The sequence below is a fragment of the Octodon degus genome, unplaced genomic scaffold (assembly GCF_000260255.1).
Source record: "Octodon degus isolate 3935 unplaced genomic scaffold, OctDeg1.0 scaffold00068, whole genome shotgun sequence".
NCBI classification, from domain to species: Eukaryota; Metazoa; Chordata; class Mammalia; order Rodentia; family Octodontidae; genus Octodon; species Octodon degus.
The window spans coordinates 3,183,376-3,202,803 of record NW_004524644.1 but is presented as its reverse complement, the minus strand read 5'-3'; the positions used below and the strand labels follow the sequence as shown (position 1 = coordinate 3,202,803).

At 46.5% G+C, this 19,428-nt stretch overlaps 1 protein-coding gene and 1 long non-coding RNA gene across 8 annotated transcripts in view; one reads left to right on the top strand and one right to left on the bottom strand.

Moving 5' to 3' along the window:
- The window catches only part of Atxn7l1 (ataxin 7 like 1), a 238,490-nt gene extending 233,545 nt beyond the window's left edge, over positions 1–4,945 (bottom strand). For 6 of the 7 annotated variants that reach the window (XM_023719469.1, XM_023719470.1, XM_004634992.2 and 3 more), the window contains exons 1-2: positions 4,765–4,945; positions 4,152–4,220 (exon numbers count right to left, since the gene is read on the bottom strand). In XM_023719469.1, the coding sequence (XP_023575237.1) occupies positions 4,152–4,220; positions 4,765–4,945 (250 nt within the window). The remainder of the gene's footprint in view (positions 1–4,151; positions 4,221–4,764) is intronic. The other variant, XM_023719471.1, reaches the window with a different exon arrangement.
- A 127-nt stretch (positions 4,946–5,072) lies between these two features.
- On the top strand, positions 5,073–18,386 carry LOC111817730. The gene is made up of 3 exons (XR_002821863.1): positions 5,073–5,546; positions 5,959–6,252; positions 18,085–18,386. It is a non-coding gene; the product is annotated as an uncharacterized LOC111817730 (long non-coding RNA).
- Positions 18,387–19,428: the final 1,042 nt, after the last annotated feature.

Below are 19,428 nucleotides of genomic sequence, written 5' to 3'. Positions count from 1 at the left end.
CAATGATGTTCACACTTTTGTTTGGTTTTGGTGGTAATGGGGATTGGACCCAGGGCCCTGGCACTGAGCTACACCGCCAGCCTTTTCTTTTTTTAAAAATTTTGAGTCAGGATCTTGCTAAATTGCTAAGTTGCCCAGGCTGGCCTAGAACTTGTTATCCTCCTGCCTCAGCCTCTCATGTCACATTCTACTCCATGTGGCCAGAAATTATTATTTTAAAAATAAATTATTAGGTTTGTAAAATTATAATACTCTAAAAATGAAGTTTCTGATCCAATATATCTTTCTGGCCATTGTACATTTGTTAAAAATTGAATTAAATAATAAAGTTTTCTAGAACTTTTCATGAATAGTAGTGATAATCATCATAATAGTGATAATAAAAAGAATAAAATATTTATTAAAAACATACTATGTATATCTTACTTAATCCTCACAACAGCCCTATTATTATCTCTGTTTTACAGTTAAGGACAATTATGAACCACTTGAGTTTGCTCCTTATCTATGACCCGGAATTCTCTAAAAAGAAAAAAAAGTTGAGGCAATAACATCTTCCTAAATCACAGAAAGCATTTCCCTAATTAGCTTGAAAAAAACCCTCCAGATTTAGTTTAAGAGCTAAATTAAGATTAATTAAGCTAGATTACGCTTAAGAGACAAAAAACATTTTAAAAGGTCAGCACAGAAGGATGGCCTTCTTGGAATGTGCCGTCGTAAGTACAGCTCTGGTGACAGAGGAGGCTGGTAAGGTCTCTGGTAGCCCCTGTCTGGCAAGCGGGCAGTCAGCCTGACCCGCACTGCCCGGCCAGGTGTCCCCCCGGAGCACAGGATCCAAGGCTTAGGACGCAAACCTCTCTTTTCTCGCAGAGCTGAAAGTCCAAGAACAACCACCCAACACTTATAGTAGACTATATCTGTGGATGAAGTTCAGGGAGAAGTGGAAAACTGAGAAAATATGCCCACTTATTTTCCATATATCTGAAGTTGTGTAGGTATTGGAATGGGAGGGCTGTGGCTGGGGGATTTTATTTTTCTAGGCTTTTTAGAAGCAGCCCGTCTCAAGTGAGAAGCCCAGGTTCAGAGGTTGCCTGGGCCTGGGAAGGACGTTCAGGGCCAGCTCCTGAACTGTACAGAGGAGAGAACAAACCCTGGAAAGGGGAAGGCCCTCCAGGGCCCACACTGCACCCCGTAAGATGACTCGGAAGCTACCTCGCGCTCTATTTCCTGCCCAGGCTGCTCTGATAGGACCCGCAGAACCCAACCAACTCTGGAATTAGTGACAGCTTCTGAACTCAGGTGATGCGTGGCCAGGTTCAAAGGATTTGCAAGGGCCGGGGAGATGGCTCAGTGGAATAAGCGCTTCCCTGGCAAGCGCAAGGGCCTGAGTTCAATCCCCCGTTCCGCAAAAAAAAAAAAAGGATTTGCAAAAGTTCTTGACCACAGTTTTGGCTACCTTTGGATGAAGCAATAACACCGGTGTGCAAGATTTCATTAGGAAGATTTCAAAGCATTCAGTTAACAATTCATACCTGAGGCAGGTAGAAAACTGAAGCAAAGAAAGGTTAAAGGGATGAGGACGGGAAAGGAATAGTAATTATAATAATTAGTTTATTAAAAACAAACAAACAGGGCCAGGGTGATAGCTCAGTAAAATAAACGCTTGCCTGGCAAGGGCCTGAGTTCAATCCCTGGTTCCACAAAAAAAAAATTATAAAAACAAACAAACAGACAAAAACTCTGGCTTCTGAAAGTGAGGCCAGAGAGGCAAAAGGTAAAGTGAACCTCATTTCACATTTCTAGGCTAACTTTCCTCTGTAAGCTTAGTCTATAATAAATATCGTAACACACCAATGTTCTCAGCGGCACTGTTCATAGGAGCGCAACGGTGAGAAGACCCCAAATGTACATCAACAGATGAGTGGAGAAACAAAATGTAATATAAATGTGACAGAAGAACCATTTATTGAATATTCATTCAATGAATATCCATTCATTGCCATTAAAGTTCAAATCTCTTCTCAAGACCTGCTTACTGCCAGGAGCATCATGGTCAATCCACGCATGCTCATATCCACAGACACAGAGTCATACAGAGGCACACTGTCCCACAGGGGCCATCGCACACGCCCCCACCCCAAACCTCCCACATGGAAACTCCAACATAGAGGCTGTGGCCAGTGCAACCAGTGTTACGGGAGTCCCAGACAATCAAACACCCTGACGTACTGAGTCTCATCTTGACTCTTCAATCTTCACGATGGGGAATACGCACTTAGGATATTTTACCTGCAGAGAAAACAGTGCCATGTACTAGAAAGACCACCAGGCCCTGCTCACCCAACTCTACTTGGTGACCAAAGAGAGTCAGCCCCTGCGTGGCTATGCTGGTGGAGCCAGCGACTGCATATTGCACTGAACAGTGGGTGCCCTTAATGCAAATACATATAATTAGGGGCTCAATCGTTGTACCTTCCCAGGACAAAGGACATAATAAGCAGGATGTACCCTTTGTGACTTCTGAGGGAAGGAGAGCTTTTCATTTTTCCTTAAAAGAATCTATTTCTCATGAGGCAAAGAAATCTGAGAAAAAGAATCTTTTGAAACAGAAGTGGGAAGAGGGGAAAGAATACAAGTGTTGTATATGACAGCCACAACTCATCACCCAGACAGAGAGGCACCAGTCCTGTGCCATACCATCACCTCTACTCAACTGCAATTTAAAGTTTTTCACGGCCTTCTCATCTCTCATGGAACTGATAACCCAATCCTTAAGGGTTTAAAGATCTCCAGAGTTTGTGACGACAGACAACCTCTAGGGATCCTACCCACTGCCAACACACATGGATATTTAACATAAATAAGCTGTCACTTGTAAGAAGTCCACTGGACATCATTCCCTCGCGAATCCTAAACCCACATGTTAAGATCACACCAAGATATTTAGAGGCAAACATCCTTAGAATAATGTTGTGTTCCCAAAGTGCTTAATTAGCAGAAACACTATGCTACAGAGCTGTCCTTGAATATGCATGCATTTTAACCTCCATGTTATTTTTTCTAAAGCACACATTTTCCTCCTGCTGGATGGTCAGGAAATGATTGAACACAGAAAAGCCAACTCTGATAGGTGTTGACCTGCAAAATGAGTTGCATCTTTCCAAGCAGGTTTCAGTTGGTCCTTGGGGGTGAAATCCCCTTTCCCGAGCTGGATCGTTGGAGCTAAATGCCTCTTCTCCATTCATTTTGGGTAACTATGGCCTAGCTTTGCCTCAACTTTTAGGAAATATCTCCCACCAACCTCTTCTGCCCCTTCAAGTCTGTGTCCCGCCCTCAGCTCCAGCCAATTACATTCACAAGACTTCAGTGAGGGCATTCCAATTCAAACAAACCCATCCATTTGTGCAGCAAAAGTGGCCTCTGGACTTGCTTCACTGGAAGCCCACAGACCAGCATTGCATCCAGCACAGTTGCACAGACAACAAGGGTGATTTATTTACAACAACCACGTGTATCTGATTCATATGTCTCGCTCTGGGACGGCCCATCTACTAGTTTGTCCCATTTGAACTAACGTACTTGCACGCTGGGAAAGCAGAGAGGAGGGACTAGCATGGGGAAGGGGGCTGCACACACAGCCTAACCCTGGTTGCCATGTAATAATCTGTGACCGCACGCCAAGTGGGCCAAATGTCACTTGCTGCAAAGGTTTGCCTTGTACAATGGTTTTCAGTGGAGAGTGGAGAAGTAGCTGCTAGAATGAGTGACCATGTGGGGTTCATTAAAACTTGTGCATTTACCCATAGGAAGGCTGGAATGCTTGGGAAGGGAGCCTCAGTTCTCAGGGATCCTGACCCCCCCATCAGCAATGATACTCCACAGGAGAATGGCTGATGTACATCAGAAGGTTCCGATGTGGGCTCCCACTTAAGTGCAGCAAGCTTCTGCCTCCTAGCTTTCCCCACCCTGGGCCCCCCAGTTGTATTTATACTTTGAAAGAAGTTAACATGAAGCAGTAGTCACCTGGGCGTGCTCAATTTTTGACAAGCCTTAGTCACTCTGCACCCAGCAGAACAATTCACATTACATTCCAAATCCTGTGAAGATTCTGCCACACATGCTAACACTAAAATGCCAGTAGCTCCACTTACCTTCTTTATTAAGCCTCATAACCTCCCTGCTTTTTCCACCCTCTTTTCCAGCCTCTTCTAAATCTACATCTGTAGATGAAAAAGAAAAGGAAAAGAGAAAATGAGGAAAGAAAAAAAAAAAAAAAAAGAGGGGGTGGGGGAGAAAAAAAAAAGCCAAAGTCAAAGGGGGAGGGAGAGTGTTTATTTGCAAATAGATCGATATAAATACTGTCTATGAAAATTTTGCAAAAATTGAGAATGCAACGTTTTCTCCCAAGTCTGGGTTCCCATCTACCTGGCCCAGATAGGTACCAAAAAAACTATGCAAGCAGCAACAGAGTAGCCTTTTAAACAGATAGCACGGTGGGGCTGCGAAAGCCCACCCCGCGGGCTGCCACGGGGAGCAGGGCACGGACAGACAGACAGGCAGACAGACAGACGGCCGGCCCTGGCAGCCGGGCCTCCCTGGGCACTGGTGATCTGTCTCCGTGTGTATTTATTTGGAGAGAGAGGGAAAGCATGGAGGACACGGGGGCCACTCTTCTCTCTCGCACACACACTTTTTCCCAGTGGCTCTAGGTGAATGGAAAGGTTACAGGATAATAAAAGGAGGAGGAGACGGTGGGGTTCTTACTGTCGGAGCAGTGTAATTTGGCGGCGTCGATCCAGGAGGACCAGGGTTTGCCCAGAAACGCCTCCGGACTGGGCACTTTGCGATCCAGTGTCGCCATTGCTCTTCCTTCTTGTTGCTTTTTCCCTGTTCCTTCGGCAGCAGCAGCCGAGAGACACGGGATTCGAGAACGCTCCGACGTCATCTTCGGAACGTTCCGACATTGAGCGCTCCGCGCGGGGGAGGAGCGGGGGAGGGGCCGGCTCGGTGCCCGCCCGCTGCCCGCCCGCCCTGCGCGTCGCGGCCGCCAGGGGCAGCAGAGAGGCCGGAGCACGGCCGGAGGAGGGGCGCGCTCCTCGCGGGGCCGGGGACCCCAGTCCGGGACAGCGCATCCCAGCCGGCCTGCGGCCCCGCAGCCGCGGTGAGGCGCCCCTAGGGCTCCCGGAGGCCCCGCAGGGAGGCCTGGGGAGAGTTGCACCGGAGTCCGCCGGGGGCCTGGGGACCTGGGGCTGCAGACTTGCAGACGCCTCTGGAGCAGGTGGAAGAGGCTCCCGCGGCCGGCGACAGGGCGGAGCGGTCCTTCCCGCCCGGTTCTGCGGCCGAACGAAGGAAACTCGGCTGCCCGGCGCCCCCGGCTTGGCTCCCAGGGTCCCATGCAGTGCGAGGTCGCGCAGTCCGTGTGGCCGGGGTGGCGCAGGCGTCGGGTCCTGAGCGAACTCGCTGCGGGCTTCACTGCTAGGGAGGGGGCGCTGGCTTTTCTCGGGAGTTTGGATGCTCGGTGCTTGACTCGAGATTTTCCTCCTGGGGTGAGTAATAAAGACCCTGAAAAGGTCTTCTGTTAGCTCTTTAAAAGACAGAGGGGTTTTTTGTTGTTGTTTACTAGAAATACACGTACACCCCTCCCCAAATTTTCCCCCTCTACTTCCCAAGCACCCATCAGATCTCACTCCCGCTGTTCCCCAATTGTGCGTTTGCCCCATAGTCCAAACACTGAAGTTGCTTCACAAGGCGGAGTTCTGCCCTGGCCGTGTCATCCAATGCCGTGGCACTTGTCACCCTGCACTCCATGGCCAGTGTAGGGATGGGATGGGCGGTGAAACAGGGGATACCGAGCTGTCTGTGGCCGTGCTGTGCGGGCCGGCTTGTGTTTGTCCGTGTGTGAATGGGCTCAACCCTTTCGCACCCGGATGAATCTCATTTGCCTTTGCTCTTTAGAAGGTTCAGGCCTCCCTGAGGTGCTGCTGGGCGGAGCGTTCCCATTTGAAGGATGTGTGGTGCGAACGAGTATTTATTGCGTAGTGACCTCTTCCGCTATGCTGACTATTAGGCTTAACAGTTCCTTCAGCCCATCTGTTCAACTTTCCCACCAACATTGCCTGTCAGAAGCCAGCTATCCCTGGAGGGAGGCAAACCAGACCTTCCTGGAAGAGGGAAAGAGTGGAACTCATCAACTCCTTAAGGGAAATATGACACCTGCCCAGGGACTGGCCAGTGACTGAACTTCCTTTCGAGGTGAGTGGTATGGCTTCCACTTGTGCCTGTCCACAGGAGGAGCTGGTGCAGTTAAGAGTGATCAGAAGATGGGATCTGCTCTGCATCATGGAATTTGGGAGGGTTTATGATGGTAAGGTGTAGACCAGTCTTGCTAAAAGAAGGGAAGGATTTGCTCTCTGCTGGTTCTCTTTTGGGTAGCCAGACATGGGTCAAATTACTCACTGAATGCCAGATTAAAGAGTCTGGATTTTGATTGACAATAGGGTACCACCAACGGCTTTTGGCATTGTAAAGATAAAAGTGTGAGTTAGAAAGTTGTTCTGGCTGAGGTGTCCAAGACTTACTGGAGTATGAAGGTGGGTTAGAAAAGGAGCGCTAGCTGGGTGTGATGGTGCACCATGATAATCCCAATACCCAGGAGGCTGAGGCAGGAAGACTGCAGCCAGTCTGAGCCCAGCCTTGGCTACATGGAATTCAAGGCCATCTTGAACTACATAGGGAGACCCTGTCTCAAAAACTAAAGGCAGCAGTGTGGAGAGCTGGGGGCCTGACCCCTGGCAGTATGTGCAAGTGTGATGCTCCTCAGAGAAGGTGTCTGTCAGAAGGTGGGTTGTTTGGTTGGATTTTGGAGAGACAGACAGGCAGACAGACAGACAGGCAGAAATAAGCAATCACTAGAGCAGGGCCCTTTCCATTCTGCGCTCCTCTTTTCTCTGTTTATGATCTGTGTTGGTGTTTATTCCTGTCTTGTTGCACAGGCAGGGAAGGTATAGGTTACCCCCAGTATGGCTTCCAGTGAGCCCCATTTCCCAACGTTCCTGTCCTGTGTGATCTCCTCCCTTCTGGTACGGGCTGGACCTGATGACTTGGTTCTGACAAGTAGACGACAACAAACATATGAGATGTCACTTCTGAGGTTAGGTTACAACCACTTCTGTGGCTTCTCTCTCACACACATGCTCTTGGCTTGTTCTCAGGAGTGCTCACTGCCACACTGTGAGCTGCTTTGGGGGAGGGCTGTGTGGCGGGGACCCTCTGCTCCTGTGCCCACGTGAAGGAGCACCCTGGCCAGGTCGGACCCAAGGACCTGGGTCCCATAGGCTGTGGCAGCTGATCCTGCCCGTAGCCTGATGAGTACGGCCACTTTTGGGGAAGCAGTGCCTCAAGTTTCCAGGGTTCCCTCCTCTCCTGAGCGCCAGTGCATATCTCTCTAAGTAAATACAAATAAAAATTTAAAAATCAAGGATGGCTTATCACTAAATGTCAGGACTCCCTATCTCAGAGATACAAGACAGTGGCTCCTTATTTTAGCGTTAGCTTACTTTTGCAGCAATCTCTCAAAGGAGGCTATTATTTAGGACCCAGGGAATGGTATGATAGTGTCATTCTCTTCTAGCTGGCAGGCTTTGATAGTAAAATATGGACTGAGACTTAGTGAGACCCTGTCTCAAAATTAAAAAGGACATAGGGATACAGCTCAGTGTGAAGGTCCTGGGTTCAAATTCCGGTATTATACCAACGGGTAAAAAGTTTGGGCTGAAATCTAGTAGTGATTATGATTTAGTATTTCTATAAAAGACTTTGGATATATTGCAATGTTTAATTGGTGATCAGACACATATACATCATCATCATCATCATCATCATCATTATTATTGGAACCAGGAATCGAACTCAGGACCTCACACTTGCCAGGCAGGCACTGCCAGAACACGTGTACATTATTGCAGTTTGAGTGCTGTCCAGTATAGAGTTTCTACTCAACATTCCCCAGTTTTTTCCCTGACTGTAGAAGGTGCAGCAACTTTGTGACACCATAACCCACTTGTATTGAAGGATCACATGGCAGTCAATTACTTTGCACAGCCAGGAGCTACAGAGTAAAGAAAACATTGTTTATCAAACGACTAGACTTTTACACTTGACTTTGGGTGGAAATTTAGGTCAGTTTGTAGTAGTACTCAGATCAATGTAGTGCATGTATATTATTATGTACCCATTTATACTAATATCAGCTCTGTATAGGACACATTTATTACAGAGCCAAATTCCTTTTGGTTGTAAATGACTGCAAATACTGTAAGAGGACATAAGAATCTTACACATTCTTAACAGGGATAAAGTGACCTGCAAAACAGTAATTTACAGCATGTTAGTATAACGTTTGTGTGCTTCACTGTTTGGCAAAAGCATAACACCCTCATGATTAATGTTTAGGAAGAGAAAGAAAATATAAGCATTTTATTAGTTTATCGTCTTTAAAAAATGACAGAGTGGTTGGCTTCATTAAAAAGGAGACTTTACCGTAGAGCAAACCTTCCATGGAAATGAAGAAAATATGCTAAACTGGAACACCACCTGGTTCTGGAGCATCGTGTGTCTGACTTGTGTCCCGTATTTGCTTAGTCTTATTCATGTACTTCTTCTGCATAGTACAAAGAGATGAGGAGAGGGGTATTAGCTCTCTCACTTGAGGGCATTAAATGCCTGCTTGGGTTGTGGAATCGTGGGGTACCCTATATCCTTTCTGGGCTGTTTGTTGTTGGGAGTTACCTGCAGGCAGCAAGGAGAAAATGACATACTCCATTAAAACGAGGTGTCCATGGAATTGTTTGATGTTCTTTGCCTTAATTGAATCCATCTATTCCCTCTGCCACTCTTCTCTCTAAATTTATTTCCCTAACCCGCTCTTCCTGAGCATTATAATCTGAGGGGACATTCGTAACATGTGATGTTACTTTGTCTGAAAGCTCAGCATCTGGAGGCCAAGTGTTCTGTCCACCTTGCTGCCAGACAGCTTCTTCTGCCTCTTTTCTGCCTTCCCTGTGCTAATGGACAGGATGGGGATAAGAGGCTCCAGCAGTAACTGGAATAAGAAAGAACAGAGGAAGGAATCCAGACTTTTGCTTGTTGGTTTCCATAAGGCCCCAGACATGTGCAGGTCTGGATAAGCTTAGACTCCATCAATACATATAACCATGAAGTTGTCACGTGAACTTTGCATTCCATCTGGGACAGAGAAGCCCCAGTGGGAGTATGTGATCTGCCTAAACCTCCCCCAGCAGAGTCCTTTGTGACCTTGGGCCCTTGGGCTTCCCTGGAGCCATGTGGTGCTCCTCTGCTTCCTGATGTGGCAGACCAGCCCCACCCTGGCCACAAGGGTAGATGGGAGAAATGATGGACTCTGTCTGGGGTCGCTCTAGAAGATCAGAGGTGTCAAGTCCCCATCGCCTTGCAGTCCCTTTCTTAATCCTTCTGAACCTCAGTTTCTGCATCTGTTACATGGGTAGTAAGGCGCTTTTCTTGGGATTATTATCAGGATTGGGCCACAGGCATCAGGCTTGGAACATAGTAGAGAATTGTAAATGTTCACCAGGATGATTGCATTCATTATGCTGTATTAGGAGAAGACTTCTGTTTGAAGCTTCTGGCCAAAACTTTATCCTGACATGTCAGCATGTCAAGATAAATACCTTTTTGTTCGGGAAAGACCTTACTGTCAGACGAGGCAACTACCAAGAGCAGTCTGGTTGGGAACAAAGCTGCCTTTGTGTGACAGCGTCAAGTTATCATGATAGTAAGCAGAGCTAGGTCTCTACAAGGTATTTCTGTCAAAAAATTCTGTCAGAAAATTCTTATTTCTTTTCTTTTGTAATAGAAGCTTATATTGAATTCTAAAAATCATATGTGAACCAATTTTATTCTTAATATAGTAGAATATAGTAGTAGGGAGAAAGGGGAAATTCATTTGAATGTCACCTGCGTATCTGAATAATCTCCTGTCTCCAGGTCTGAAAGCATATTTGCATACTATTTGCTATTGATTTACTTTCCTTAAGCTCTATTGTTGCAAATGTAGGTGCTGTTGCCATGAATGTGTATGGGTTTTGTTGTTGTTGTTTTTTGTTTTGTATTTTTTAAGGAAAGGTCTACAGGTGTTCAGGGTCTCACTACTAAATCAGACTTGTAGCCATCCACCTGTTTACAGTCTCCCAAGAGCTGGTATTACAGGCACATGCCACCATGCCCAGTCTCAAATGCTGTCTCAATGTACCCCGGGGTGGGGCCAGCACGGCAGGCCCCAGGGTTTGAACCCCAGGCCCCTACATCTCCTTGCAGGCGCTTTAATCCACTGAGCTATTTTGTATATGTGTTTAAAATGTGAATCGCTTCATTTTGTGGGCATTTTTGTACAACTTCCCTTTTTTGTACATACACTATTACATGTTATAGTCTATGTCTACATCCCTCCAAGCCTCATGCACTCATAGATGGGACTTTGGCAAGGGGATTGGATTTGGGGGCTTATAACTGACTTGGTGTTAGGAGATGGGGTCTGTGAGGCTGCTCACCAGATGTATCATCTGGAAAGCTCTCCCTGCCTGCCTGACTCCTCCTTTCATCTCTGTTTTTCCTGGTTGCCACAAGGGGAACAGCTTTTCCTCTGCAATACCCCACCCCCACCGTGCTGTCCTGCCTCAGAGCGTACCATTCAAGAGCTGAAACTTCTAAACTGTGAACCCAAATACATCGTCCTTGTTCAAGTTGTGTCAGGTATGTTGTCCCAGCGATGGGGAAAGTGACTAATACAAATTTTGGTAACAACTGCCAGGTTGTTGGCTGTGAATATACTGACCATGCAGTTTAGAAACCTTTGGAATTGGTTTGCAAAGGAATTTAGAAAGATTTGAAAATGGCAGCTGGAGAAGAAGCCCAAAATGCTATAAGCCAAGCTTAGGCAGTTTCAGTTGGGCACAAGGACTCCATTGGCATTTGGACTCCAGGCCATGCGCAGTATGTTCTGGCAGAAAATTAGCCTACAGTTTGCTCATGTCTTGAGACTTTGTGGGAGACTGAGATTAAAGGTGGTGGGAGACTGAGATTAATTAATCTGGTGGAGGAAATTTCAAGGCAGCATAAATTCAGATTGTAGCAGAGATACTGCTTGCTGCTTTTAACCAGGTTCACTGAAAACCAAGAGCAAAAAAAAAAAGAAAAAAAATTCAAAACATTTCACTTTCCTTACAGAAAAAGAAAAGCCTGTAAAGTAGAAGCAGGGGAGAGCCTGGTTACCGAAAAGATTAGTGTGGAAAAATCCAAAACCCATAACTTTGGATTAGGACAATAGGAACAACGGTTTGAGGGTATTTCAGAAATCAGTGAGGCCTCTCCTTTTACAAAGTCAAGAGTGCAAGAGTGTGAAATTTTGCTTTGAGAAGAGGGCCCTATAGCACCTGTTTGAGAAGGTCTCATCTTGTTACAACTTGCCCCAGGTGCTGGGCGTGGAACTATGGGATTTAATTTTTGGCTTGCTGTGTTTCAGTCTTGCTTGAGTCCCATTGGTTTCCATCCCTCTAACCTTTCCTCTTACAAGGGTGTGTGTCAGTAGTGTTTAACTTCTTTTTGCTATGTACAGGGCTCTTAGCTAAAAGTTTACCTTTACAATGGGAACAATGGCTTGAGGGTATTTCAGGAATCAGCAAAGCCTCCCCAAGTATCAAGTTCTCTTGGAGGAGACTTTGAACTTGGACTTTTCAGCAATGCTGAAAAGGTAAGACTTTCATTGTTAGAGATGGATGAAATACATTTTGTGCCAAGAGAGGTAACAAGTGTTGAGGGGTGGGGCGCAGGGGCAGAATGTTTTGGCTGATGTCTAAATTTCCTCCCAGAGCTCCACGTGCTCCTACGCAGCACTTTTGAAAAGTGATTGGATTGGGAGGGCATTATTGCTGGCTTGCTGTGATGAGGTGGTCTGGGTAAAGAGGTGGTCACTGGGGATGTGACCCGGAAGTACACGGCCCTTCCCTGTGCTTGGCTGCCGTGAAATAAAAGCACTCCTCTGCCACACTTCTCTGCCATGCTGCTTCTTCTTTGGAACCTCCTGGCCATAGACTAAAGCATGAACCAAACTGAACCCCCTTTCAGTTGTGAGTATCAGGTACAACGGGACCTCAGTTCATGAGCTCAGTTTTCTCCACGATTCTAGTTGCAAACCCAATCAGATTTCCCAGAAGGTTAACATTGAACCTAACCGCTGAATTTGATTTGTGCTTTGTCCAGCATGCTTGGCAGTCAGAATCATGGAAAGTGTCAGGTTCACGAGCTGAGGTGCGACTGTACTGTATCCCACTGATGAAAATAACTACAATAGCATATATGTAGAATGCCTTGTTCTTTTTAATAGCTGCATAGTATTCCATAAAACTATCCAGAGCCTGTTTATTACCTTATTGATGAACATTTGGGTTTTTGGTTTTATAAAATTGAGGCAGTCAACATCTTTATTTTTATATATGCTTCCTGGGCACACAAGGGAGTGTTTCTGCCCAGAGGTAGAACTGCTGGGTATGTGCCTTTTCCATTTTAAAGGTTCTGCCAAATTGTCTTCTGACACAGCTGACTAATTTATACTCCCACTGGCAGTATAGAAATGTGCCAACATTTTCAAACATTATAACTTTTGCCAATATTATGTGTAAAAAATATCTTATTTAATTTTTATTTTCCTTGTTTTTAGGATATTTTTGAGTATTTTTTTAATGTTCATTATATTTTTCACTTGGCAAAATACTGCTAGTATCTTTTAGTGATTTTTTGTATTAGTATTTTTAGATCTTTGTATTGATTTGTAGGAATTCCTGACACATTCAAGATTTAGATCTTTTGTTTGGTTTAAGGTTTAAAGTAACGTAGTTTTCCAGCTTGTTGTTTTTCATCTTTTAATCTTGTTTATGGCATCTTTTCCATACCAGTTTCTCCTACTATTCTAGAGTTGGATAGGTCTTGTGTGTGTGTGTGTGTGTGTGTGTGTGTGTGTGTGTGTGTGTGTTTTGAGACATCTCTTCTCTGATTAGGTAAGCTCAGGGACTGAGGTTCGATCCCCAGTACCACATGGCACACTGACCCCACCCTTTGGTGCACTCAGCTGAGCCAGCCACTGAGACCCAGAGTGGTGGCGCACATCTGTAATCCCAGTGCTGGGAAGCCTATAACCTGGAAGATCACTACAAATCTGAGCTGCATAGTGAGATCCTGTACCAAAAACATTGAAAAAAAAAAAAAAAAGATTTCAGGGTCACTGTCTTAGTTACTTTTTACTCATTGCTGGGACAAATACCCGACACTCAAAATGAAGGAAGGAAAGGTTTATTTAGTTCACCGTTTGTGGAGGTTTCAGTCCATGTTCCGCTGGCTCCAAGGCAAATGACAGCAGTTTATGGCAGCAGAAAACAATGAAGAGCAGAGGAGGAGCTGCAGCTGCGGGGGTCCATCAAGCCTCTTTCTTCCTTCTGCACTGACTGCAAAGACTGGGACTCCACTGCAAAGATCCCGGCTCCTCCCAAGCGGCGCAGCTGCGAAGATCAAGCTCCTCCGAAGCCCGGGACTTCTCCACAGGACGCCCGGCAGGGCGGCCAGGAAGCCCTCCTCTACTCCCTTTTATATACACTTTTGTGCTGAGTCACTCTGGGGCAGCCCATGGCCCTAGGGTGGAACCAGTGGCACGCTACGGTGGGCCTGAGGCCCCCATGCCCGAGCTGCAGGAGCTGATTCAGCCAAGTTGACACAATGTGTCAACTACCACAGTCACAAAATATTTTCTTGTATTTCTTTTAGTGTTGTATAGATTTTTGTCTTATATATAGATCTCCAAGGGTGGTGGTTGTTGTTAATGATGTGAGGTAAAAATTAGTCTTTGATCTTTTTCCATCTTCCACTTGATCTTCAGTGTCACACAAGATGAGTCACTCTCCTCCTGTGGAGAGAACCGCCACACCTTCCCAATTTGCGATCTTGTTCTGAATTCTCTTTTTTGTCTTCTTCGATTTTTTTTTCCTGTAGTAATTCACACTGTTTCAGTTTATTCTTATTTTGTTTGTTTGTTTGGTTGGTTTTTGTGGGGGGTGTTACCAAGAATTGAACTTAAGACCTCGTGTTTGCCAGGTAGATGCTTGTGCCACTGTACTATATCCTCAGCCCTTTTTCTTGTTTTAAAATAGGCTTTGCTGCCCATTAGGAAACAGTGTTTCCTGTTCTACTGTAGATTTAGATAATTGTATCTCAGAGTGGCTTTTATGCCCGAGGAATCTGTTTCTCGTGGCATTGTTCAACATTTGCCAAACCTGACTTCACTTCCTGTCGGTGGGGTACCACGAAGAGGGGCCCAGTGGCTACTTCCGGCTTAGATCTTGTTGAAACGTCCCCCAGGTGTGGTGATTTCCAAGCCAAATCCCTCAGACTTAGGGAAATATGCTGTCTTCTGAAAAGGCCAATCCCTGGGGATGCTGGGGAATTTCCTAGGTGATCTGAACACTCCCATCCTACTCTCCTCAGAGGAGAGGAAAGACTTGGAGCCCTAGAGGGGAGCTGGAGGACAGAAAAGATAGCCCTGGCCCTGAGGAAAGGACTGAAGGTTCCAGGGTCAAGTGAGGCAGGTGGACTCTGGCTAAGAGCCGGCTGCTGGGGCTGCAGCAGGCTTCCTGTCTGGGACGCCCTAGGCATGACTCTGGAGTCCTTTGGCCCCAGTAGTCAGTTGCAGGGTTTTCTGTGTTATTTCTTTTGCTTCAGGTGTGTTTACTTAAATGACCAGGTCTATGATAGGTCTATTATAGGAACTTATATTACAGGCTCACACTTGCCTGGGATCCAGGCTGCGAGTTTCCACTTCCACTTCATGCCAGCCGCTTATGCTAGCAGCACCATCATTCCCGGAAGCTCACTTGCCAAACCACGTGGGAAGTGGTATCTGGGCTGCCTCCTTGCTCCCCCCTCCCTCTAGTGCCCCCTATGGGAAGAAGTCCTGAAGGGTGAGGGTCAAGCTTGCATTTCGTTATGAGCCTACACACAGGACGCTAGGCTGTGTAAGTCATGAGACAGGCATAGAGGAACAGAAAGTGCAGGTCCCCTGTGGGATGAGGCCAGCTTGCTCCATCCGAAGGGTGCTTCCAGGGCCCCAAGTGTTGTAGATTCCCACCTGGGCCAGTGTTTCACAGCCATGGCCAATTCTGCCACCTCCTTCTCCCAGGGGAGATTGGGCACGGCCTGGAGACGCTGTTAGTCGTCCTGACCAGGGGCAGAGTGTGTGGAAGCCAGGGTCCTAGTGGGAAACACAAGGTAGCCTCCCCCTCAAAGGTTCACCCCATCCCTGGTGGTGGTGATGGGCTTGGGAAGCTGTGGTGGAACCTGGTTGATCACAGGTTGTCTTTCTCCTCCTCTCACTTGTAGACCACAAATGCCTGACCCTCTATCTTACAATGTGTTATTATGTGATATTCAAATAATGAAGTCAGCTTTCCCATCTGAGTCATTTACAGATCATTGCTTTTCTACTCCGGTGGGAAGTCTGATCAGTGTTAAGACGCTCGTCGTGGGTAGCTCTTATCGCTCCCAACTTACAGATGAAATTGAGACTTGCGGGGAGCACAGCAAGGCTCCCTCTCACTGGTTTCTTATCTTCCCACTACCTGCCCCGTGCTGCTGTGTACGTTGCGTACTGCACGATGGTGCCATTTCTCAGGGATCACTATTCACGTCGCAGACATCCCAGATGTGTTCCGGTAATTTTCCTGGTAGATGGCAGTGAAGTGGCTTATTTTGGCAAAGTCAGGAATGTAAAGACTTTATAGACACTGTTTTCTAATGGATGGCAGTAAAGCTTCTAGAAAAATTTATGCCTCTTCCTAATGCTCACTGTGGTGTTAACTGGTAGCTTTGCATGTGTTACTGCCTGGGAGTTTTCCTCTTTGCCTGAGTAGGAGTCAGCCCTCCTCACTACCCGTGGTACACTGGTACTCGCTCTTGTAGAGTGGTGTAGGCCGCAGAGTGTGGATTTCCCAAACACGGCTTGTGCTGGAGAGGTGCAGCACCTTGAGATTGGGGTCATGGGACAAACGGAATGGCTTTGCTTGTTCACACTTCCTTTGGAGTTTAAGCCACCCCACACTTGGGCTGCCACAGAGCAGGCAGTGGGAGGTTGCTCGCAGCCAGGCTGCTGAGTGCCAAGCCGTGTGCTGCGTAGGTCTCGAGCAGCGGCAGGTGCTGGGCTCTAAGGATGGTGGGGCGAGCGCTGGAGCGCTGACCCACTGATAAACTCCCTGGAGGCCCCTCAGATATGGTGACAGTCAAGATACAGGACAACATCACTGACGGGTGGGGGACCTTTGTAGAAGTGGTGCCCCCTCACGCCCCCTTCACAGTCAGGACACCGCCCCCCACAGCACTGTCCTGTGCTAGCTTTCCTGTGAGGTCACATGGGGAATTAGAGGAGAAAGGCTGCTGCAGTTGCTTCTCTTGAAGAGGCCTTCATTTTTTCATTTATGCAAATACATTGGCATTCAGAGAATTAGTCTAATAAGAAACATGGTCTCATATAATGCCTTGTAGCTACCCCCGTTGGGTTGGAGATGGAGTGTGTAAAGGAATTACAACCCCATTTTATAATCTGAGTAAGAGAGACTGGCAGATTCGCCTTGCCCGGTGTGTGCCCGTGCCCTCAGTTTCCAGTGAGAAGCTCCCCATTCCTTGGGGGCGACGCATGTACAGTGAAAGCAGAGTGCACAGGAGGCGGTGGCCCTCATGAGGCGACACGCAGATGCTGGGGGCCACAGAACAGGACAGGCCCCTGGGGCAGGAGCTCAGGCCTGGTGCTGGGAGGAGAAACCTAGCCTGGGCTCTGACAGGCCTGAGGGTACTCTAGCTGGTGGCAGAGTGCCCCCAGAGCTGATCTAGGGGGACAGCGCCATCTCAAGGATAGGCCTGGGTCACAGAGATAGTAGTTTCCTGGAGGAAATCCCTGAGGGCTGCCCCCGCCCCTCAGGAGGCTCGCAATTGAGCAGCCAAAGGCACACAGCATTTCCAAGGTTGGAATTAGCGTGCGATCAGAGGCCCTGGCGCAGCCCTCCACCAAGGGGTCTATTTCTTTAAGAAATATTTTTTTTTTATCAAGAATGAATTTCTAAAATTAGGTTTCTATCCGTCTGAATGAGCTAATTAGGTGAGAAAGCCTAACTTTTAAAGATTCTGTAGGCTTCTGGCTGGCATTTAAAAAAAAGTGGCAGATGTATTCGAGCTGAAGAGAACGCAGAGTTTGATAACTGTGTTTAAAAACCACACTTGATGGTGCTGATACAAAGAAGGTCTTGGGGTCTGTAGTTTGCACCCCAACATGGGATCACTTCCAGTGGTCAGGTGAGCATAACCTGTATTTTAATTGGACTGACAGCATGCCTGGGGTGATCCCCAGAGCCCCAGAGGATGCTGGTCATATCAGCACAGTGTGAATCACTTCCCCTTGCAAACCCAAAAGTGCTGGGCTTGGACGACAAATGCCGCAACTGCCCTAATTCTGAGGGATGCCCTTGGGACCTTTGGCTCCTTCCGTGAATCCTCAGGGGCCAGAAGGGATGCTCTTGGCTTAAGGGCATTGGCCCACACAGGCATTCCATATTTCTGAAGTGGTCATATTGTTTTGCTTGCATATAAAACTATCATTGCAAAAAAAGTGGGAAGGGAAATGGCATAAATAAAAGTTATCATAAACCTAGAAGTAGGTGTTCACACTTTGATTTATGTGTATATATATATATATGATATAAATCATAAATATTGCTATCCTCATATTGTCTATTAGTCGTATATTTTATATACTTTATATTCTCATTTTCCAAACCAAGTCATTTTTACAGAGTAGCATTCCATGTACACATACCATGGATATATAAACGAACTATGTAATATTTAGAATTATATAATAATATAGTTAACATAGGTCAATATAATCCCTTTTAAAGACTATACACTATTCCAGTGAGTGTTTTTTCTTGAGCAATAATATATATATATATATATATTTAGCAGTTTCCACTTTAATATCAAAGGATCCATGATAATTTCAGTTGAAGGATGACACAAGACTGATTGGACAGTAATATTCAGTGAAATTCACTTCAAGATAATAGAGCATTTTATAATATAAAAATAATTCTTTTAATTAAAAAGAGTATGCGAGAGGTCCAGGGTGTATCCTTAAAGCAGTATGAAAGTACGAAGGCGGAGCCACATCTGGACGCGATTCAACAAGCCACAGGGATCCTAAGCCTCATAGGGAGTTGGATACACGATTTTTTAAAGTTTTAAATAATGCAGCTGCTCTTGCTCTCAGGTAAGATGCATCTGAAGGGAGGCTGCAGAAACTCTTAACGACTTGGGGGTTCTCTGGAAGTGACGTACACTCTCGGCGCTTGTGTATGTACAGGGAGGACACCCCCAGCAGAAGCGCTGGGCTGCTTTTTGCACAGGTGGTTGCCCAAACCCATCTGCAAGGGATTTACATTTGCAGTCACACTGAGGATTCAGAATTAGAACTTGGCCCATTTCCATCTTCTCGCGATTCTCAGTATGCTTAAAATGCCCAGATTCCCCAGCATTGTATCTCAGGCAAGGCTGAGTCATGTTCCTTGTGCCGTTTTGAGGAATCACTGAGTTGGCCTCCCCTGGCTTTCCTGGGGCCATGGTGTAGGAGGGCAGTCTCTCGGCAGAGGCTCCGTGTCCTCTGTGCTCTGGGACCCCAGGACCCCCGTGGCCGCCTGAGGACTGCCCCACTCATGTCCACTGGCTTCTGGTGCCTTGCACACACATTTTACATCCCTGGAAAGCAGGACTTCCTCTCGCTTCTGCTGTCGCCACCAGCCCAGCATCAGCTGTCCATTTGGCCACAAGCTTGAAACCGCTTGTCCTCTCGTCCATCTGGACGCCCAGGTGCCCGCCCGCCGCCCACTACCGAGCAATAGTATATTTAACTAATACCTAATTACAGGCCTTTAGGTTATTTCAATTTTTAAATATGTTTATAACAGTGATGTAATAAATGTTTTATGATGCTAAATCTTTTTGTACATTGACATATATTCTTTTTTCTACATGCAGAACTGCCAAATCAAAGGGGATATACACTTAAATTTTTTTTTTTTTTTTTTTTTTTTTTTTTTTTTGAGACAGGGTCTGTGTATATAGTCCAGGATGGGCTTGAACTCACTGTGGAACCCAAACTGGCCTCAAACTCACAGCAATCCTCCTGCCTCGGCCTCCTGAGTGCTGGAATCACAGGTGTGTACCACTATGCCCAACTTCAAATTGGCAAACTTGATTGGAACGTGTGAGAATTCCCACTTCCCCATGGCCCCTTGTGTGCTGTACCAG